The sequence below is a fragment of the Pteropus vampyrus genome, unplaced genomic scaffold (genome assembly GCF_000151845.1).
Source record: "Pteropus vampyrus isolate Shadow unplaced genomic scaffold, Pvam_2.0 Scaffold106, whole genome shotgun sequence".
In the NCBI taxonomy this organism is placed as follows: Eukaryota; Metazoa; Chordata; class Mammalia; order Chiroptera; family Pteropodidae; genus Pteropus; species Pteropus vampyrus.
The window spans coordinates 3,645,998-3,669,391 of record NW_011888887.1 but is presented as its reverse complement, the minus strand read 5'-3'; the positions used below and the strand labels follow the sequence as shown (position 1 = coordinate 3,669,391).

The 23,394-nt window shown below is 41.0% G+C and overlaps 1 protein-coding gene and 1 long non-coding RNA gene across 2 annotated transcripts in view; one reads left to right on the top strand and one right to left on the bottom strand.

Moving 5' to 3' along the window:
• Positions 1 to 12,255, bottom strand: part of MAN2A1 (mannosidase alpha class 2A member 1) — a 158,030-nt gene extending 145,775 nt beyond the window's left edge. Inside the window, exon 1 of the mRNA XM_011365152.2 lies at positions 11,653 to 12,255. Coding sequence (XP_011363454.1) covers positions 11,653 to 11,787 — 135 coding nt within the window. The 5' untranslated portion in view covers positions 11,788 to 12,255. The remainder of the gene's footprint in view (positions 1 to 11,652) is intronic.
• Positions 12,256 to 12,624: 369 nt separating this feature from the next.
• Positions 12,625 to 22,689, top strand: LOC111743032. The gene is made up of 3 exons (XR_002781568.1): positions 12,625 to 13,301; positions 20,299 to 20,487; positions 21,511 to 22,689. It is a non-coding gene; the product is annotated as an uncharacterized LOC111743032 (long non-coding RNA).
• The last annotated feature ends 705 nt before the right edge of the window (positions 22,690 to 23,394 follow it).

Genomic DNA, 23,394 nt, shown 5'->3' with positions numbered 1-23,394 from the left:
AAGGCTCACCAGGCAATTCTCCTACATCTGCAGTTAAGAACTACTGCATTAAAGCTAAATATAGGAACTATGACTTGGTAAAAGAAAGTCTATTTCCAGCAGGAATGTCACCATTATTGCAGTAGTTCCCAGTCAGTCAGACGCTATTCAACTATATACAGAAAAATCCTGCTATTCAGTTAGATCTTCGACACTTAACAGGAAAGCATTTTGGTTTCACAGAATGACAAGCAACCCCTCAAGTGACTGCTCCACCCCTTAAGAAGTGGAGTGTTGAGGCCAAAAAGAGTATAAACTGGGGCTGTGGCCACAGTTATGTAAGTAACTCTACTTCTTCATCTACAAGCCACAAACCAGTTACAAATGACCTTTTAATGGTATTTTCCTGACCCAGAGCTTATCATGCCTGAATCTCTTCCAAGGTACTGTCTTTGTGCTGCCAGTTGTTCATTCAAAGAAAGAAAAGCCCTCACCATGTAAGCATAAAGCATACTTAATTACATAACACCCTGCCAAAACACAAGAGCAATGTACTCTTTGCCCTGGCCTATCGTTATGCACAATCTCACATCTGCCTAGGTATGACGGTAACAGAGGCTACTCAGATGCAGGTATATGACAAGAGTGCCAAATGACTGTGGACTCCCTGCCAAATGGCTGGGACTCCAAGCTCACTGTCCTTTATTCTGGTGGGGTGCCCAAAGGACTCGGACTACACCTGGGTAAATACCACTGTGAATCACTATAGAGGATCCCAACCCTAACCTAGAATAACAGGCCACAATGGTTTTTCCCATCTTTGTAATCCCCATCCTCTTACCACCTCCAAAAAATATGATTACAACTCCAGTTGCTGGAGTTTTCTCCAGGCTCTCCAGGACACAGCTCCATTTCCACCCTGTGAGTTTCCAGATGTACATTTATATTGGAACCATATGGCCCACACACACACACACCAGCCCAATGCAGCTGCACAGAAACCACCTCCTGCTGAGGCAATATTTTAGGCACCGAGCTACTATATAAAGTGAGATTCTGCAAAACAGGTATATTTTCAAAAACAATATTAGAAGAAGAGTTTGTATGTAGGGCAAAATGTTTGCAGTTTCATACTTTTGAATACATTTAATAACTACATTAAGTGGTGCTAAGCAAATTGTTGACTCATAAAATATTTTTCTTTAATTCAGCACTTCGAAAATTGTTCTGTGGAACATTTCTTTATATTTTTTGCAAAAAAAATTTTTAAAAATCACACTGATTTTTTCTTCTAAAATGTAGTTTTATCTTTTCTATTCTTATACACAGCACACTGAGATAATATGTCAACAGTGTATCAATGCCCAAGAAGACACATGGAAGTTCATGGGATACACTTTTAGGCTGCAACAATTCCCAGGGAACCATGGTCATGCTGCCCTATGTCATTTGGACAATAATTGCTGGTCTTCGTTGGTGTTCTGTCCTATATTTTTTTGAGATGTGCCTGTCTTTGTGTATAAGGGTTATTAGGCACTATCCACTTATACCACCTAAACTCATTCCCCATGCATGAGTGGCATATATTGTATTTTAGGACCTGCTGTTAAATGCAATTGACATGTATAAGGTGGTCTGTCATATAGAAATAGTTTTGGGGAGCCTCTAAAAACAGGGTTGTTTTAAGTAGATAATCAGCCAGACTTCAGCCTTATTTATGTTAATCATTTCCTCAAAAAGCCCCTTCTACTCTTTACTGACAGGAGACTAGTATTTAGGGAAGCCTCACTGAATGATTTTAAATTCTGAATTTCCTAACTATTCTTTACAAGCACCAAAGATTCTATAGTTTTACAAATCCTTCCCTACTGACTTTCTTTATAAAAATCCATTTGAAGCAACTGATCTTCAAGGGCAAGGTGGGATTTACTTAGTAAATACCACAGAAGCAACAAACGCAAAACTAAGGCACAATGTAAAATATTATAATAATAGCAAACTTCTAAATATGCCATCACCATCGAAGATGAGTTAAGGATACACATTTCTTGAGTTCTTCTCAAATCTTTTTCTTTCTTCTTTTAAACAATTATTGGTTACATCTTCTCCCTAAAAAATCACAAGAAATATCTTGCATCTCCAGTGTTGTCCTTGCTTGGCCCTACAAATTTTCAAGAGGTGGCCCCAGGACAAAAACAGTTCTTACTTCTTCAGTGTGTGGGTGGGTCACCAATCAATCAAAGCTGAGGGGCTTTTTATCATAAACAAGAGGCAGCTGGTGGGTATTCTCTGAAATCTGTCTGATCTTCAGAACAACCTTGAACTCTGAGGACTCTATTTGGGGTGTTGCCTTTTGATCTTTTATAAATATCTATTCACACACACACACACACACACACACACACACACACACACACTCTCTCTCTCTCTCTCTCTCTCTCTCACAAACACGCACTCTGTCACATAAAGACACACACGCACAGAATAATTTATTTTCTGTTCTTACAGCCTAGAAAAAAATAATTTAGCCCCATAAAGTAGGCCAAAGATGAAAAAGGTCTTTTTAGTTTCCTATTGAAATGCTTCTTTAAAATTCTTTCTTATGATAGTCTTATCTTAGGTATGCTGATCAATGAGCTGGTTTCTGACAATATGAATACGAGCTGCTTCATTTTATTAACATCTGCTACACAATAATCTTAATATAAGAAGCATAGCTTTTGGCTATATGAAATGTACTTGGCTCTCCGTTCTCTTCTCACAAAGCATAGTCCCAAATGAGCTCATTCATTCTCGACTATACTGATGACTTCTGCAGCCCATCTTCCTTCCTTGATCTCTCAGTCCAGCACTCCAGCCCACTTGGCTATTTCCATTAATGTCCACGTCATCATAAATGAAACTTAACTTGGCTTCTAAACCAGCTTATCTTTCAAACTATCCCCTTCTGCCAACAGTACAAGCAGTCTCTAAACACCTCAAAGGAAAAAGGTGGGAAAAATGTTTTTAACTCAAACCAACCATCATTACCCTTTAGCAAATCTGTTAGAAAGCCCTGATGCTTCTTTTTACAAAATGGCTCCACGTTTTTCCTCTTCTTCTTGATTCTAGTCAATTCAGTATTGGTATAGGGATTTACTGCCTTATGTCTATATTACCTCAAACAGATTCTCTGCTCCTGTCTGCTTCTGAGTCTTCCTACACACTGCTACCAGAATAATCTAGATTGAATTATTCCTTTAGCTCTCTTCCAGGTCTAAAATTTTCTATGAAATTAATTCTCCAATACTGCTTTCCTCAAGCAGCTTTCTGGTATAATCAGTAATTTCAAATAGTTCACTACTATCTAATGCATTAATTCCTTGGACTGGTTCTCAGGGCAATTCACAATCAGATCCCAAACTACCTACTCTGTTTTCTCAACTATTCTTTACAAACACCAAAGATTCTAAATTGATCCCCTCACCTCATCTCATGACATCAGGCTCCTTCATGACTCCAAGCCTTCGGAAGCACTGTACTTCACACTAAGAATGTTCTTTCTTCCTTCAAAGTCCTACCCAATCAGAAAAGCCTAGCATCTTTCCCATGTCCTTCAGTCAGCTTGACCTAGGCCATTACTAGAACTTAGTTCTGTTTCTGAATTCCCTTTAAGGCCTTTGTCCTTATATCAAGAATATTAATTAAGATCAAGGACTTTTGTTTTATTTTTAGCTCCTGCAACAGTGCCTGGTACAGGTAAACACCTGTCCATAAATATCTGTTTACTGGTAGTAATTAGCATTTATTGAGCATTTACTATATGCCAGGCACTAGTCTAACTTCTTTAACTCTTTTAGTGAATCATTAAATGACATTATCTCTAATTATTTCACAAATGGCAGTTGTGTCTCCTCAAATAACCAAGAAGCCTTTTCACAGCAAGTGACATTTCTAGTATATCAATCAAAATCTCCATAGTGCCTAACACATAGTAAGTTCTCAAATATATGCTGCGTATAGTACAACAGAAGGGCCACTGAATTATAGGCCAGGATGTATCCCAGGTATGCTATGACTGGTTATGAGATCTGGGTCAAATTTCTGAAGTCCAGTTTATGTGTCTCAGTGTCTTTATCTGAAAAACCCCAACGAGACCGAATTATCTGACCAGGAAGAACCCTCCCTACTCTAAAATTCTATGTCTGATTTTTTTGCATAATATTCCTTTTCTGGGGTGCTATTAACTACTAAGAGAATTACTACCTCACTCGACTCTAAAAATCAAATGCAGGGCTTTTCCGTGTAGAAAATAATAATGAAAATGATTCATACTCTCAGGCTTCCATCCTCTAAAGCTCCACAAGTTGAAAAAAAATGCTACCACAAAAGATAAAACTCATAAATTCCACATTCCTCTATCTCTATAGTATGAAGGAATGCAGGACAACTGCTGCAAAGGACACGTTCAGCCCCAAGGTACAGCCTCAACCCAAAGAGGAAGTTTCCCATCAGAAAACTAAACACTAGCAATCCTGGAGATTAAAAGAAAAAACTACCGGCAAATTCCCTGGCTCCCTAGAGTCCTGATTCAGAACAGAGGTTCACTAATAGAATCGGGTCACATTTGGAGCCCACTCTGGATTTCTCTGGATTTCCAAAGGCGCCTATCCACACAGAAAGCCAGTGTGAGAAATCCATTTACATGTAAAAAATGCACATGTAAAAAATACTTAAAAATTGCAACACTGCTCAATGAGATGAATTACACCCATCTTTTTCAGACTAACTCTATGGCAATTTAATGATGGCACTAAAATCTCAGGACACAAAAGGGATGGTGGCCTGTGCCACAAGGAAGGAAGAAAGTCACACATAATCTTTAAGAAGCATGAAGAAGGATCAAAGTTACCAGGAATTAATTACTCTTTGATAAGTAGGATAGCAGTCCAGTGCCCCTGCCTCCAAGCTGAGCAGCCCTCAGGTTCCAGAGAGGACTGCCAAGTTCTGGTCAAGATCTATGGTTTATAAAGAAGATACCTAGACCTGGCTCTCCCTCTACAGCTTACTAACCAAGCAGTGAGATTAGGCTCAGAATTCAGCCCATCCGTGGATTACAGCAAATGCAAATATTATGAAGTCATGGTTTTCGATCTTGAGGCTATGGATCAATCTTGCATAGTTCATGCCCTAGAACCCTGTGTTCCACAGCAGTTCTGTAGTGAGAAACCTTCAGGTAATAGAAAGGAAACAAATTAAACATGTCAAACATGTCCATGCTCCAGCATGAAAATTCCCCAAAGATACCTGGAAATTTCAGAAACATGAAGATAAAACTAGTTTTAAATCACACTCTCAAAATACAAACCAAATTTGACTAATGATAATGTAATAACCAGTTTATGAGAATTTTTTTGTTTTTAATTAACCTACTCTGCTTCAACAGATCTACCCACATTATATGCCTCCAATGTTAAAAGAAACGTAGTTTAAACCAGGAATTGGAAATTTTTTTCTGTAAAGGCCAGATAGTAAATGTTTTGGCCTTTCTGTGTGTGTGTGTGGGCCACAGTTTCTGTCACAACTATATACTTCTGCCCTTACAGCACAATTCATAGAGGAATGAGTGTGGTTATGCAACAAAATATTTAACTTATTAAAAACATAAAAACCATCCTTATCTGCAGTCCTACAAAAACAGGTGGCACATTATATTTGGCACAGTTAGCTGACTTAGGCAGGCAGAGTTCAAGACCAGAGGCCTTGAAGACAAAGGGAAGGAAGGATATTTGCTAAGAATGCCATTCTTTTCCTACCCCTGCCTCCACCCTCCTTTCTTAAAAAAGGCTACTTAGAACAAAATGAAATGAACAGGAGAAAAGTCTCTATGCAGTTTATTTCCCAGTTTCTATCCCTGATTTTCTTATCTCAAGAAGGGATACAAAATGCAGTAACCAGAATTAACAGAAATAAAACAAAGTGATACACTGAAAAAAGGAAATAGCTTGCCTAAGAAAATTCCAGACTTCTCAAATTATTTTTGCATACGACTTTCATACTACCTTGTTACTAATCAATATATCTTATCTTCCTGTGCTAAAAGGCAAAAGGAATAAACCTGAACTACTGCCAACCTCTAATTCAGCTTGCAGAAAGTAAAAGATGATCTATTTACTATCACCTGACCATAATGCTTTTCTCAGAATAAGTATATTCGATCTTAAAGAATTTTCATTATAATAATCTTCCATTTTTTAAAAACTTGCATATGAACATAATCTACCCTTGTATTTATTGTAACATATTGCAATTTAGAATCCTAAAAAAAATGTAAGTGAATTTTAGGCACCCACAGAAAGGATATATTTCAATCATCAAAAAATGTTAGTTATCCTTTTGAGTGCTAGAATTAAGCCCTTTGATCACTCATTTTTAAAATGCAAAATGCTAAGAAAGCACAGTGGGGGTAAAGAATAGGCCTTTCCTGTCACTGCAGCCAAACTGGTTTTCAAGAGGGTTGATTTTTTTTCCCCCCCGAGGACATTTAGCAAGGTGGAGATATTTTTGGTTGCTACAATTGGGGGAAGGAAGGGAAAAAGGTGTTTCTGACATATTCTGAGTGGACATCAGAGATGCTGGTAAACATCTTACAATGAATGCATAAGATAGCCCCTAACTCGAAAGAATTATCCAGCCCAAACTGTTAATAGCAATGAGGCGTTAGGCAGCCAAAGGTAGAGTATGTACAGTTTTAAACTGAAGTGCTTCAGGTTTTTCTTTTCTTTAGAAAACAGGATGTTAGATTTTCAAATATAACATAAAATATTTACTGGATACCCACTATGCGCTTGTCTGCATAAAAGTACAAAGAACATTACCTTAAGTGTACCATCTCACAGAAAGGCTAGTTATGATCTCAACAGAGTTTATTCAAATCAAATGATTTACTTCCTCCCTATCACAAGGCAAATTTAGCAATACCCAAGCACTAGGTCTTAACTCCATTTCAGTACAATCAACCCCCACACTTGTTTGTACCTAAGCATGGTTTCAACCTTAAAATTAGCAGTTTAGTTTGAAATCTGTAACTGAAAAGGAAACCCGGTTTAGTTAAAATAGTCTACTTCCTCTCCTGATCAACCTACTAATCGTAACTATGAAAAGAAGCAAAATTTACTCCTTTAGAGTTCCTCCTCCTCTCCTTAGTTCTACGTATACTGTAAAAGCTGATGCTGCCAAGAACTTGACCATCAAGACAGAAGGGGCCAAATCACAATGACTTTACAATCCAGCAACCAGAAATCATATCCCAGCTGTTGAATATTCTCCCATTTTTTTAAAGATCTGTATGGAAGTGAGGGAACAACAAGGGAAAACTCAGACTGTTGGACTCAAAGAAGCTAATAATTAAGCATTGGATCAGCAGCAGCTACTGAACTACTCCTTCTAGGAAAATCTCAACACTTAGGTCAGTCAAAAGTTTCAACACCTATCACAAAAAGTACTAGCTGACTCAAAGTAAAAAATAATAATAATAATAAAACTGGTAATTTTAGGCAATGCTTTGCCTACCCACAGCCTAGCTATCCCTTATTGCTAATTAATAGGTAACAGAGAAAATCTCCTGTAAATAAATGGGATTGCAACATCTCCCAAACAAACGTATTTGTTTAGGCCCTGAGAGCAGTGCTGATCTGGGAACAACACATTCAATTCCATTGAAAAAATAATAAACTTGAGCCTTTAGACCAGATGTACTCACAGGTGTCTGCCCCAGTTGGTGTATGTATATGCAGTAAGCTTGAGTTTTATGAAGTATGCTGGGCAGAAGGAGTCCTGCAGGACTGCTGGACTCAGGAGTGGGTAGAGCCCAGCCTTTCCAGAGACTTTCTTGTTCTTGCATTTCTCCTGAATGCTTGGTTGCCACTACTGTCAAAGTTCTATTACTTCCCAAAAGTCACAGATCTTAAACATTATACCAAAAGAAATGAAACAAACTCCCGAATATACACCCGCACAAATCTCAGTAACAAGTGCTGTAGTTTATAAACAGAGTGCACTGGAGTCTGGAGAAGCAAGGAAGATCATATTTTTCAATATATCATTAAGGTTCACAGATTTCTGAAAGCAAGATAAAACAATTGGGGGATTGAGGACAACTTTCATTAAACATTAATGATGTTGGACCTTTAAATAGGTACTAGAGATGTAATACGTTTAGGTATATTTTTATATATGTGTTATATTTGCACAGTAAAAGTTTAAAAAAACAAAAAGACATGAAAGTCCCCACCATCCAATGTCTTTCAATCAAATACTTATGTAATGACATTCTCACTTTCTTACTTGATAAATGTTATCTGGGCACAAAGATAAAATCTGAACTTCATTTTCACATTTTCTATCGGTCCCAAGAGTTAATATTAATCCCTATGGTCGTATGCTACACTAGTTATTTAAAGATTGAGCATTTGTTATATAAAACCTAGCTCATTAATTTAATTCTCTAGATCCAAACATAAGATATCGTATTATACACACTGTTGATAGTAAACAACTTGTGAAATCTGCTTGTAAGAAGTGATAAAGAATTTCAGGAAGACTGTGTTTCTCTTTTCCAACTGTGAAAATTCTTACATTACCTCAAAGCATCTTCAGGGCATTAGGGCCTGGCCAAACTCTCTCAGAATGAATTTTTAAGTAAAATTAATGAAAAACTTTTATTAATTTTTCTAGCTGAGGTTTATTAACCCTAAAATATACAACTTAAATTAAAACAGTAAAGGTCAACTGTTGACTCCAGGTCTCAAAGGAATTCCTCCCAGAAGTACAGGGAAAGCCTTCCAAAGACTAACTTAGCTGCGGTCAGCTAGCTGCCCCAGGGTGAGAGAAACTGGAGCACCCTGAGTTGGGCCGACTTTTGCCCCTGAGTCTGGTCAAGTGGTGGAAAACAGGGTTGTGGGAGGAAGGAAACAGTGAAAGCCAGAACAACAGCAAATTGGTTGCTCTCAATCTAGGATGGTTTTAAAATATATCTTGCTTACCAGATGGACTACAGAGTATTAACTGAAAGAAACTAAAATGGATACATCAGAGGAAATCAATCTCTTTCTAGATAAATCACTCTATTAGACATCAAAAATGATATCTAGTGACTAACTTGGCTCTAATAAGACTACGGAATTTAGTACCCAAACTCAACAAAGAAATATAATACATTATAACTTAGTTTTACTACGTTTGGTGTTCTCATCAAATTAAGGTTTACATAACAGAAGTAGTGAAAAAAATAATAATCAACTCAAATGCTGAATGCTGTGCTACGTAATGTTTTTCATTATAATGTTTAGCTCTGAAGTGAGCTAGAAGACATTCTGGGAGAGATATAAATCTCAAGCATTAAATGTTTCAGAAAAAAGGAGCATATTCATTAGGGCTTCATATAAAATGTTCCTTTCAAAAAAAAAGTCATAAGCTAAGGAGCCACAGAGTAACATGCTCTAGCTTCTCCATCAGATCTTTCCATAAGCAGGCTGGGGTCTAACAGTAGGCAAAGAATTACTAAGAGGCAGGACAGCTAGCAGCTGAGAGCCTAGACTCCAAAGATCACCTATTTAGCTTTTAGCTGTGTGACTTTGGGCTAGTTCACCTCTCTGTGCCTCAGTTTCCTTACCTACTGGATAATGGTTGTGGGAGTCATGTTTATCATGGAAAACACATAGGCTGATGTCAGACTCATGAGTTGGGCTTACAGCACGTTTATCTTGTCCACCTGCTTGGGGATTCACTGGATCTTCAAAACTCAATCAGCAAAGGGTGCCTTCTTGCACCGAAAATCCAGTACTGAAAATCTGAGAAAGACATCCTTAAGTATAAAAAGCTCCACCTACCAAACCCTCTCCTCCTCTTGCACAAGAAACAGAAAACACACAGGGCCTTCTCTTCCAGGATCCACTGTCACTTTCCATCAAATGTATTAAGCTCTAAGCAGAACTTCAGGCCCTTGACAAGACTAAGGCTGGATATTAAAATACTAGAATTAACTTTGTCTAAGATTTCCTAGTAACTGAATGGGTCACTCAGTTCTTTAGAGACAGTAAAATGTCAAGGCTGCGAGAGAACCTCTGCCCCAGATGTTTCCATAAATCATTTCTAAGTGATCAAACTAAAGCCAAAGGACATTATTAAAGATAACAATAGAAGTAAAATATATCAGTTGTTTTGCTTTTCCCTATAATGAATAAATTCTGAAAATAGGGTTATGTGGGTGGGGGAGCACAGTAAGTTTAGCCCTAAAATTATTAAAGAGCATATTAAACAAGGATTAGAACTCCTTTTGCTCTTGCTTCACAGAGTTTACCCTTTTTAAAACTTTTATCCTATTTTATCAAAAAGCACTGGACAAACTCTAAAGTCAAGATTCAAAGATATCCCGTAGTGCTTATCTCAGTATATTTACCCAATCACACTACTTAGGAGAAGTAGAGCTTTTTAAAACTTTTCATATATCTGTTTACAAGATTTTCAATACCTCTCTCCTGCAAAATATTTTGAGTATTCTGTATTCATGATAGCATCCACAAAGGGATCTTTTTTCACTTTCATAACAATTTAGGTAAAGTTAGTAGTTTAATTTTTAAAAATTCAAGCTTTTTGCGCTAGCATATCACAAGAACAAACGGCTAGGATACTCTGATCATTTAAAATGTCAGACACACAAAAAAATTAAAACGTCAACTTGTTCACTCTTATGTTTCTCTATCCCTGAGTCAAGCAGTTGTAAGATCAGCTTGTCCGGGTTTTGAGTTCTTCAGGTTCATTCATTACAGGGGGGTCACTACAGAACTTCCAGTTTCATTAAAATTTCTTAAGTATACTGGTCACTGGCAAAAAAAAAAAAATCTAGAAACTGAAATACACGCGGCGCGGTTATCCTTCCAAATAAAATCGGTTGTCTCCGTTCGCTTATTTTTAGTAACTTCAAATAAAACACTGAAGATGGGTCGTTTTCCTAACTCGTTTGACAACTGCAACACTGGGCACAGGGCTGAGCGCCCCACAGCTTCCGGCTGGAGTATGACACACGCTTCCCCACTAGGCTACAACGTCTGCTCCAAACAAACCCGATGTAATAGCTGAAAAATGACGACACTAAAACCTAAGGTCTGCAACACGAAATAAACTTCTGTTTATTTCTTAAGAGACAGCACGGTAAAAACACCGCCCCGATGGAGTCTGTGTGATCCACTTCCACGACTGGATGCGCGCAGGAGATCTGTGCAGCTTAACCCTGTGTGGGGCGAGGGGGTTACCCAAAAGCGGTAACCCGGCGCTGATCAGGCCAGGGAGAGCCTCACGCCGCGCCCGTTCGCCGGCCAGCAGGTGCCCGAGGCCACCCTAAAAGGCCCGGGTGCGACTGCGGGAACATAGCCACTTCCCCCCGAATGCGATCCCGCCACCGCATGCTGCCCGGCACTTTGTTAACTGGGGCGCCCGGAAGGAGGAGGCTCCCGGGTCGCGGTCACTGCCGTCCCAACGCTGCAAAACCGAGCGGGAAGGGGCTCGGATCCTCCCCCAATTAGGGCTCTCCTTGCCCCGGCGCGGAGTCTCGGAGGGAGAGAAAGGTCGAGAAACAGCGGGTAACTAGGGGCCCCCACGCCTGCCCTCTCGGAGCTCCGCGCCCCTGGTGCTTACCTGGGGAAAGGAGCCCTCGCGGCGCGGGCTCCTGGGGTAGTCTAAGTGACCCCGGTCCAGCATCAGGTAGAGCGAGAAGATCACCACGCAAAAGATCGCGCTGCCGAACACGGTGAACTGGCGACTTAACTTCATTTTCCTCGATAGACTCGGGGCCAGGACAGTGATCACCCGGAGGAGGCAGACCCTGGACTCCCGGAGGCGGCCGCCGGTGGCTCCCAGCTCGTGTCTTCCGCGCTTTCGGCTGGGGGCGAGGGTCCCGGCACCGCCACGCGCCCTCGGCCTTCGCCCTGGCCCGCCGCTCTCCCTGGGGCCGGGCGTTCCTCCCGAGGCGAGCCCAGCCTGCAGCCCGAAAGGGGCTCCCGAAAACTTGGTCTCGAGCTTAGCGCTGGTACCCGGCGGGGCGAGCGCCGCAGGCAGACGAGAGGTCGCTGCCCTGACTTCCTGCCACCGCCGCCCCGACCCGAGTCCGCAGGAAAAGTTTTCTCGACAAGGGCACGCGGGTCCTCCGCACCCAGGGGTTGCGGGTACGGCGGCTCGGGGGCCGGTGGCGCGGAGATGGGTCCCAGGAGCCTAGAGGAAAGAACCAGGTCGGGAGGAGCCGGGCCCCACAAGTTAGCGCCGGGACTGCCGGCTCCGCCCCCGCCGCGCGGCCCCCGCCTCCCCGGCCTGAGCCCCTTCCTGCTGCCGCCGCTGCCGCCGCCCAGGCAGGGCCGGGAAGCGCCCTGGGCGCGGAGACGCGCGGATCGGGCAGGAGTTGCCTCCGAACTCGCAGCCCCCCGCCGGCCTCTGCCGCCCCCTGCCGCTCCTTCCTCTCCCCTCCCCGAGCCGCGCTACGCAGGGAGGGCGCAGGGGGCAGGCGGCGACGGCGCGCGGAGGAGGAAAGGGAGAGCAAGGAGAGGACCGTCCCCGGAGAGAAGCCCGCTCCAGCTGCAGCCGCAAGTCCCCTCCCTCCCGCCTTCCCGCCCCGCTAACGCGGAGATGGCGGCGGCGGCTACGGAGGAAGCGCCGGTTCTCCAGCGCCACTCGGCGTTCCTAACCGCCCGCCACTAGCAGGAGGAAACAGCCGCGGCGCGGCAGCCACTGGGTCATTCGGCGCCCGCAGCCCCGGAGCCCAGCAGCTCGCTGGCCCCGCCCCTTCCCGACTCGTCGGGATGACGGGGCGGGCCCCCCGGCGCCCAGTCACAGCGCGCGCCCGCCCGCCTCCGCCTCCCTGCACCCTGGCGGTGGGAAGACCTCGGGCGGCTGTTCTGACCTGGGGGGCGGCCCGCAGCCCACGTTCCACGGAGGCTGCGCTTTCTACCCACTTCCATTCCGCTGTCCAGGCTTCCTGTCCTTGAGGACTCGAGCCTCGCGTGCCTTAGACGGGAACTCCAGGAGGAGCCGTAGGAAGAGAAAAGAGAAGGGGGTGGCGAATTCTGTTCAGACTCATCTTTTCCTCCGTTGCTTTTGGTGACCTCTTGGTGAAACCTGAGGGAAAGGAGTCTGCCAAAATACTCTCCAGGCAGGTGTAGACATCTACATCTGGCTACCAAATCAATGAGGGAAACCTGAGAAATGATTTTTGTGCCGGTTATTGACTTACTACCTCGCAACTGAAAATTCACCCTTTTTGACTGCGCTGTGAAAATGGATCTGGGCCTTTTAAAGTAAGTTTGCCTTCGCCAGCAGGGTCTGAAGCTTTGTCAGTAGATGGAGCTGAAGGGACATTACAGCGGGGAAAAGGAGTTTTCTTCTTGGTTTTGTTTTATTGGTAGGCAAGCTCTTGTAGCATACCTGGGTGTCTCCAGTGCCAAGCTCCTGTAGTGCTTTGGGGGCGGGGGGGGGGGGCAGCAGTTTTTTTCTCACGTCCCCAAAGCTAGGTTTTGTAGTGAAAGGCGTAAAGTGGGACACTACCCTGTAAATGGCTTTCCAGGCATGTAGAGACCAATTTTGAAACAAATTCCAGAGGCAGATTTCCAACGAGTTATGAAGGTGTGACATCACAATGACTTCTCTGCCATTCAGTGAGCCAGGCTGTTCCCTCTTCAATAAGGACTGAATCTTAGCCCTGGAAGGGGCTGGGGGAACCTCTTCTTTGAGAACTCTATTTCCCAGCCCAAGGGTTAAAGTTAGCCCTTTAGAGCTGCTATTTCTGTATTCTCTAGGATTCTCTTCTCACTAGTGAATCTCTCATTACTTTAATCCCCTATTGTAGTTAGTAATTATTTTTATTAAGCATTTTATTTTTATTGTTTTACCTGTAGTCTTCAGCTTATTTGGTTGATTCGTACAAACTTGGACTTAGTGGTGGCCTACAATTTGTGAGGTTAAGATGCCAGAGCTTCCCTGATATGATGTGGAACAGGGAATCCAAAAGTTTGAGACTTATCATATGGAACCTGCAAACCCATCTCTCGACTATATTCCATGCAAAGGCGCAGAAGACACTCCCTTCACTGAATAATTGAGAAATACATTAGTGAGATGTTCCCCTCTGTAGGCCATGTATGACTGTAGAGGATGCCATTATTGAGATGGGCTCCTTGATTTCAGTGGGGATGACAGGATCCCGAATAGCAGAGTCCAAGCATTATTTAATCACCAGAGATAAAGTGGGTACATCTGCCTTTAAGGGCAGCAGTTGTGTATAGACAATCAGACTGCCTTGGTCCACACAGATGGCCTAGGAACAAAATAGATAGGTTGCATAATACTAATAGAGTACTGCTTGATATTTATAACAGGAAAAGTTCTAAATCAAGTGACTAAAACCTGACGTGAGTCACCACAGTGGATAATTACAGCCTCTTGCTTAGTTTTCAGACCTAAATAATTCACAGACTCTGAACCCCTTGATTGAAGGAGGGTCTGGGTCCCCTTTCGGAAGGACCTTACACCACTGCCACCAGTACACATTGTAAATGTTCCCCCAAATCTTCCCCCAAAAGATATGTGACCATTTACTAGAGTGATGGTGCATTGGAGACAAGGAAATACGCAAATCTTTTGAAGTTTACTGGACACTGGCTCTGAACTGATGCTTATTCTTAGGGACACAAAACACCATTGTGACCCTCCAACAAACTTGGAGTTTATCATGGTCAGTAGACAGAGGAAGTCTTTGTTCATGTCCAACTCACAGATGGTTCAATTTGTTCAGTTGATCCGCATACCTGTTGTGTGGTTATTTTCTCAGTCCTAGAACTGACACTAACTACACATTGGCTTCTTATCCAGAGTTCGAGGCCCATTACAATACAAAGATCTAAGTGGGAAGTTCCTGGAACTTTCGCTCCCTTCCAAAATAGTAAACCAGAAGCAACTAATGCTACCATAAAAGATTCGAAAGAAGCAGTTAAGTCATATTCCCACTTAACTCACTGGATTGGCCAGTGCAGAAGTCATATGAATCTTGGAGAATGACTTTGGACTGTTATAAACTTAATTATAGGAGGTAATTTCAATTGTGGCTGCTGTTTCAGATGCAGTATTTTTACTGAAACAAATCAACATAGCACCTGGTAAACAGCTATTGACTTGGCTAATGCCATCTTCGCTATACTAATTTATAAAAACCACCAGAAGCAGCTGGCTTTTACTTATCAGGGCAACAGTATACCTTCGCATTACATCCTCTATGGTTTATCGATTCTTCTTAATATAGTCTACAGAGATGTTGATCATATTGATATTCCACAAAATACTACACTGGTTCATTTTGGTTGCTCATAATGAAAACATTATGCTGATTAAATCTGATGAGCAGGTGGTAGCAGGTATTTTAGATGCTTTAGTAAGATATATTTGAACTAGAGACCAACTATGAGGTGACAACTCTAAAGTCCTGGCAAGGCCCGTACCTCAAGGTTGGGGTAAGTTCAAGGATAGTAAAACTATACAAGGAAAAAGCCACTGAGAGATGAATCCAAGCAAATGGTGTGGGTTAGATATGAGGATGGGTAAAAAGAGTGAAGTGATTGCTGCAGAGACTGGTCATACCAATCATGTGGCTATGAAAGGACAGCAACAATCCAGATGGTAGGAAAAGAACACCCTAAACCCTGGGAAATCAAGATTTGGGAGAAGAATCACTAACTTCTCTCGACTCTTACCTCAAGGACACTTGGCCTGGCCTCTCAACTCAGAATGCTTTGGTAACTACCCATTCTTAACTTAGATCCTAGATCCTTAGATCACAGGACTTAGATCCTCAGTCCTTAGATCTTAAACTAAGGGCTGTTGACCTTTCAAGTGGATGACCTCCACCCGAGATGACAGACATTGATATGGTTCCCCCAGGCCTAATAATATTGTCAGACTCTCTATCATCTAAGAAAAAACAAACAAACAAAAAAAACAAAAAAAAAAACAAATTTTCTTATATGCTTTCTCTAGACTATAAGTACTGCTCCAAATTTAACTGATTGCTGCATCTTTCATTCCATCCTGACCCTACTGACAAAAACTTAACAGCTGTTCCTTTGAACACTGAAGTATCAAACCTTGACCCCCATGTCAGCAATGCTGTTGCTGAAGTCACTAGAAATCTATTAGCAGAATGTAGTTCACCTACGGCAGCCTGTTCTATAAGGGCTAGGCTGGTTGGCTCTGATGGAAAGATTGTTTCCTCCAAAGCACTCCAGCCTACTTTGCAGGAATTTTTTAGCTCCAATCAAGGAGTTTGTCCATCACAAGGGGCACAAAATTGGCTGATCCTTGTTGTATAATAAATGATATTTATACTTCTAATATAGTTCATGCCCCCAATAATGTACTACTTCTTATATGGACATTAGGCCCAACAAATATAAACTTGTCTGAACTCTATAACGCAAATGATTCTAGACAATCACATTGCCCCAGGCTTCCTGCTGGCTGGTCAAGGTAGAATATATTTAAATACCAAAACCTGTTGCTGCGTTTGGACTAATGAATCAGGGAAGATGGAGCAATCCATTTCTTAATGAAAGTAGTGTGTCTTGCTAAGGTCAGTTTCAGCAGCACCTGAGACACTGCATAGCTCTGGATGGGGGCCTTTTTATGATTTATCCTTCAAGTTGGCCTGATCATCCTGCTAGGAGTCATAGTCACTCTCATTTTATGTGGCCTAAGACAAACAGAAAAGATTTGGCCCAAGCCCCTACAATTAATCAGTACAGTTAATTAGGTAATCTAATGGGTGAGCTGAACTGAAAATAATTCTTACTTGACTACATGAAAAGTCAGGGGGTAGTTATTGGAAGACGGCTCTGCCACCACATGACCATACATGTCTTCACATAGGCCAGACAGACAAGTCTAACCAGAGTCTTGTTGGAATGCCCTGAAATTCCTCCTTAACCAAGGAGAGATATTTCTTGTGAGAAACTGCCAAGAGGAGTCTTGCAGAAGGCTGCCATAAAACCATTTCTCACACATCTCCCTAGTTTCAGTTGCACACAGGACTTTCCACCTTACTGCCATAAGCTTTTGTGTAAGTCTAGAACTGCCTGGCTATGGTTTAGATGGCCTCTCTAGCAGATCGACCCATTACTTCTGTCTCTGTCATCAGATCCCTCCAGTTAGTGTCATTCTACAGGACTAAAGATGGTTGGCGACACCATGCTGATATTGTTTTTGCTGTATAAGTAATAAATTGTCTGAATTGAGTTGAGCCTGTGGTCATCTTCCTGGCTGAATCTCTAGAAGTGTGGCAAGCTAACCTAGCAGCTCGGTAGTGGTCCTTGTGGCTGTGTTAGCCACCATGCTGCTGCTTAGGGGCTGCTCAACCACTTGTTACTTAGAGAGGTAGGACTTTCCTCATCTGAAGGGTGAGCAAAGCCATTCTAACTCAGGGGGAAATACTTATGCAAAAAAATAGGGGTGAACAGAAGCAAGACTTTGGCATATTGGGGCAATGAAAGGCTGCAGGGATAGAGCAAGTGGAGAGAGAGATGGAAGACATGGGAAAAAGAAGTTAAATGAGAGATCAGGGTGGTAGAGAAGAAGATACAGTGATGGATCTGGCAGAGAGAATCGGTCTAGAAAGGAAGAATGCCTCCTTCCCTCTGAGATCAAAGAAGTCAGCCTCCTCCATATCGCTTCCAACTCCCACTATCATCTGGTCTTTCTCCTACCAGGTCTCCTGACATTCTGCCCTACTGTCACCACTTTCCCAATATTCCATGTTTTAAATGTCAATCACACTTTCTTGCTTAAAATCCATCAGCAGTTTCCAACCACCTTCAGGTTTGATTCTATTCACTTTAGTATGAACCCTAAGTTCTTTCAAGTTCTGACTTCTGCCTTTTTATTCAGCATTGTCTCCTACCTCTCTTTCAGATATAATCTTCACTCTAGTCATGCTGAACAACTTGCTTTCTCCTTAATGAGCCACGCAAACAGGGCCACTATGTATGGTTGTACAGAATGCACGCTGAACATCTCTAAGAGATGCCATCTGTATTGCTGGCATTGTCAATTTGTACAGTTATTAGAACTATATTCTAGAATATGGCGGTAAAGTGTCTCATTCTAATAAAGTTAATGTGACAATTTTGTGACATATGGAAGTAAAGTACCTTGAAGAAAGGGACAATTTTATAAAAACTTGAACAGATCCTTAGTATGATTATTTAGATTTGGACTCTTCTCCAGCTGCCTTGTCTACCAGCAAACTCTGACCCTTTCTACACAGTGAAGCTCAAACATTATATCTCTTCAAATATTCAAACAGTTTATCTCATGGTCTGGAAATATTTGTTATCACTCCTCTCAAATGTTTAGTGTTGAATTTTTATTATTCACCTTCATTTCATTTTATCCTGAATGAACACATGAGGCGTTCTGGATCAGAGGCAGATTTCTTATTACTTCACAGTAAATAAGAACTTCATGCTCCCCTCTCTCTCTCCCTTTCAGAGTAATTCTCTCCACCAGAGCTATTAATCCCCATCACTGTATCGCCTCAGGCCTTACCCCTAGGCAATGTGAAATTTCCTGTATGAGTGGCCAGATAACTCCATAGACAAGAGACAAGGAAAAATGATTTTTCTCCGCTTATAAAAGTGAAGGAGGCAGTTGTCCTCCTTTTTCTCTCCTAAAAGGGTCTCCTCCTTACTCCAGATGTCCCCAAGTTCCACGGCCTCATTCCTAGCTCAAATTTAAACATCTAGAAAGATAGCACTCCAGTTTCCCCAGCACCTTCAGAACTAACCTAGGTGCCTATCCCAGGGTACACCTTTCGCTTTGAGGAAGATAAGTTTCATTCTCCCTTTAGAGCAGAGTAATTAGCTCTGTCATCAGGGAAACAACCAAATTCAGATCTAATCCTATGGTATGAGAAAATGTATCTAGGAAAAATGGAAGCTAACATTCTGACATGTTGAGCATATGTTTCTGTGGCTTAGGAGGCTAGAGCTTCCTATAGTTCTGAAAAATACAGAGAAGTTTTATTTTCCGATATCTAGAAGCTACTTGAGGATAGAGCCCATATAAGGTTTCAATCTGATTCCTTCAGGACACACAACTTTTGTGACTTTGGGTAAGTTATATAATATCTTGAAAACTCCATTTTTCAATATGCCACATTGGGATAGTAATAGCTATTTTTCAGCATTGCTGTAGACTTATAAGAGGCAACAAATGACATGTTAGGAAAGCATTTCCCAAATACCTTTCATTTTCCCTGCAAAAGGGAAGATGGTCTCCATGAAGAGGTGAATAGGGTAGAGAACATTTGAAATAGCCATTATGGGAAATGGATAATGGATTCCACATGGATAATTGGATACCATTGATTTGTCATGCAACAAGTCTATAGTTTTCTCTCCCTGGCATTGGTCTATAGCTAGAGAGCCCAAGGAAAGCGAGTGCGAGGAGATCCAGGAAGAGCCCTTTCTAAAGAACGCACGAGCAATGGCCACGTACGGAGTGCTCAGGGTTGGGAGCATATTTTATTCTACTCTTTTCTCTACTCACATAAATACATATTTGCAGTTTGTTAAAATAAGTACTCATTGTAATCTTGAACAGGAAAAGAGCCAGTGGCGAGGTTCCTGGAAGGCATGAGGTCTTGCTCCATGCCTCTAGCAATAAGAGGATCTGTGTCTATATAAGAGCCTCAGGTTATATTTGATAACTATAACATCTATCATTTCCCCTTTCAGCTGCTGCTCTAAGTCTGTCTTAAATGCTGACATATGCCACACATTAGGTGAAAAGGTGGAAGGAGGTAGGGACAAAATTCTAAGAACTTTATAAAATTTCATAATTATGATTGGATAAAACTATAAAGGATAGAGGGTTCAATCATTTTCTCCCCTTTACCTGTTGGGAAAAGCAGTCTAGCAAGGGCCCTGGAAATCTCTATACATCGTTTCTGGGTATGCCAAGAATGCAAAGCCCTGACTACTCATTACTCAAGTTATTTCTCAGGGTTGCATTTGCAGTGAGCAACCTTGAGCAACCAAGTAATATCTTCTCCCAAACACAGAGCGGGCTTACTTAACAAACACTATAAAAGCAGCAAATCCTCCAAGTTTAATATTCCTTGGCTGTGACAGAAATATACTATGTATAACCTGGACCTTTCCCCTTATATCCCAAGAGATTTGGGGGATGTGGGAAACTGGTGACAACATCATGCTCATGCCCCTTTGACATGTTTATTTGTCTCTAATCCAGGCATTTCATGTTTTCTGCTGACATCCATGAAATAGTAACAAGCCCCAGACCTTTCACCGACTCTGAAACTACTCACCTACCTAAGAGAATCTTGACATTGTTGGCATAATCTTCACCTTTTGTGCTTTCCCTCCCACGAAAGAAAGCTGAGAGAGAATGAGTCAAGTAACAAAATAAACTGCTGAGAAGGTAAGAGAAAGTGAGCTGAAGTAAGAGCGCCTTTTCTTTACAGTCTTTCTATTTGAAATTATTGACTTATACATCTGTCTCCCCCAACATAATGCAAGCTCCTAGAAGTCAAGACCTTTTGATTCACTGCTGTGTCTTAATGAGTAAAGTAGTGTCTAGCAATGTCGAAGCTTAATAAATACTTGTTGAATGAATTAATGATTATTTGGGCCCTGAGCTACCAGGTAGGGTGAATTGGTAGTACTCATAATGGGTCGCTCTGGCTCATAATAGAGCTGTTTGCTCTTGAGCTTCATTTAAGCTATTCCTCTTGTCTTTGTGAATCAGCACTAAATCTTTTTATTTCTGTATGGTTTTTTTAAATAAAAGTCCTTTAAAGAGAATTTCCCCCTAAATTTTTTAATAATCATCTCTATTATTAAAGGAAGTAGAATATGGGGATAGAAAGAAATGAACACCATATAGTGAGTGACCAGTTTATGCTAGATGCTTTACTTGTGTTGCCTCATTTAATTCTCACAACTCTATAAGATTAGTATATTAATATCTCTTTTATATATATGGAAACTTAGGTACAGAGGTTAAATAACTTACTTAAGGATACATAGCTATTAAATGGTATAACTTGCATTTTCTGGCTTTAAAATCCTCTTTTTGATACAGCATTGTATAGGGTTATGTTATATTAATCCTTGGATTATAGCGAATAGATTTTCCAAAATAAAATTTAGGGTGTAACAGTCAGGGTTCAGTATAAACAAACACAAGCAATTCTAGGTATTTTAAGCAGGAAGCTATTTAATAGAGGGTGCTTACAAAAATCCATGTCAGGATTGAAGAAGTGAGTTACAAACTGAGCCCCCAAGAATGAATGATTCCAATATAATACAGAGTTGATGTATCAGTGGAGCTATTACTGCTGAGGACTACTGGAATACAGGTTTCAGGAACATCACCTTAATGTAGAAGGTGGAGTCCAAATGCTACTGCTGCCACAACTGTAAATTGCTTATTGTCTTCCAGGGGGCTAAATAATGGATCATCGAACACCGTGCAGAAAACTAATTCTTTGACCTCAATTATAGGAGAAATACAGCCAAAAGAGGTCAGAAGGATGTCCCAACTTCTTTTATGTTTTCTAAATCTCGCATGAGTTTATCTGACAGACCTAATTCATATCCATAGCTGTAGGTGCAAAGACATCTAGGAAATGTTTTAAGCGTCTAGTATCTACATTATGAAAACCACCATAAGAGAAGAGTAGAATGGACATTGAGTGAGCCGACCTGCAAAACTTACCACAGCATTGGGAAAAATACAAAGACTTTTATAGAATCGTATAAATATAATGTATACAGAACATTATAAAATGTTCGAAACTTACCCTCTGCAGGAAAACATATACTATGTGATTGCTTGTTTGAACTCTGAACTTTTGACATTAAATCTTCATAGCTATAATTTATCCAAGTAAAAATATCCTCTATGCCCAAAATAATTAAGGCCAATAACATGTCTAAATGTGCACGTATCAGAGATGGGAAAATTAGTTGTGATGTAGGATCATTACTTTCATTTTTCTATAGCCTTTTATTTGCTGACATGATTATTGGCATGATTTTGGGGAAGAGGAGTTTTATTTCCACCAGACCCCAGACCTTTCTCTAGATTCTCTTCGGCTCCGATTTTTCATATGTTAACGAAATACTCAAATAGGAAGGGCTTAATAATTTAGTACTCTAAACTTCAAAGACATTTGGCACATCCAGACATTTTACATGGAGGCTACAAAGCGGCAAAAAGATTTGCCCAAGATCTATGGAGACTGCACTAGAAGCCAGGTTTTCTGACTCCCTGTCCAAAGCTTTCCCATCACAACAAAACCAAGCCTTAGATTGTATGCTTCTTAATACAGAGTGATATCATGTGTATGCGTGGGTGCGCGTGTGGCTCCACTTATATCAAATTCAATAACAGGTAAAACCAAGCTAAATTTTTAGGGAAGCATACTTACATATTGAAATATAAACCAAAGCAAAGAAGTGTTAACCATCAAAGTCTGGTTATTGGTGAAGGCCAGGAGTTGTTACTGGCAAAAGCCACATAGGAACTTTTGGGGTGAGAGCAATGGCTCAAGAAACTCACAGTTTTGTAGGACTCGAGCTTTCTTTGAAAAAATAAAAAAAAAAACAATGTAATGTATTTGACTTTTTTGTCTTTAATAACACTTAGTTTTAGTATGGTAAAGCCAAGCTAAGTGCTTTCCACGGATCATTTCCTTCAATTCTCACGAGAACACTCTAATAGAGACACTGTTATTACCCCTATTTTATAGAGGAGGAAATTGAGGCACAGCCTTTACTAACCTTTCCAAATCTGCACAGTTAGGTAGCAGACCTGATATTTGATCCATCTGGTTCCAATGTCAGCTACTTAACCACTCTGTTCTGCTAGCCACCATAAACTTAGTGGGTGAGTAAATTTGGATGCCTTTTTCTTTTTATTATTATTTTATAGTCATAAAGATTATAATTATGAAAAACATCTTAATAAGAGAAAAGATAGGTTGCAAAATTATACACACATAGACATAATTATGATTATACCTATGTTAAAAATATATATATGTAGGTATAAAAGACCAAAACATAAAACACTGGTTAGAAGATGAAAATATGGGTGCTTATTTCCTGCTTCTCTGTTTTCCAAATTCATTTTAAAGTGGCCATATTAAACTTACAATGAGAAAATGTGCTCTAAAATAAACTTTCCATTTACCTGAAACATAAAATTTCATTTCCACACTCTTCTTTCCTACCGCTTTGTATAATCCTTAGAAACCTCTTGTGCTCAATGAGTGACTTCATTATTAAATTGATAGCACTGGATCATTCTAGCTATGCAAAT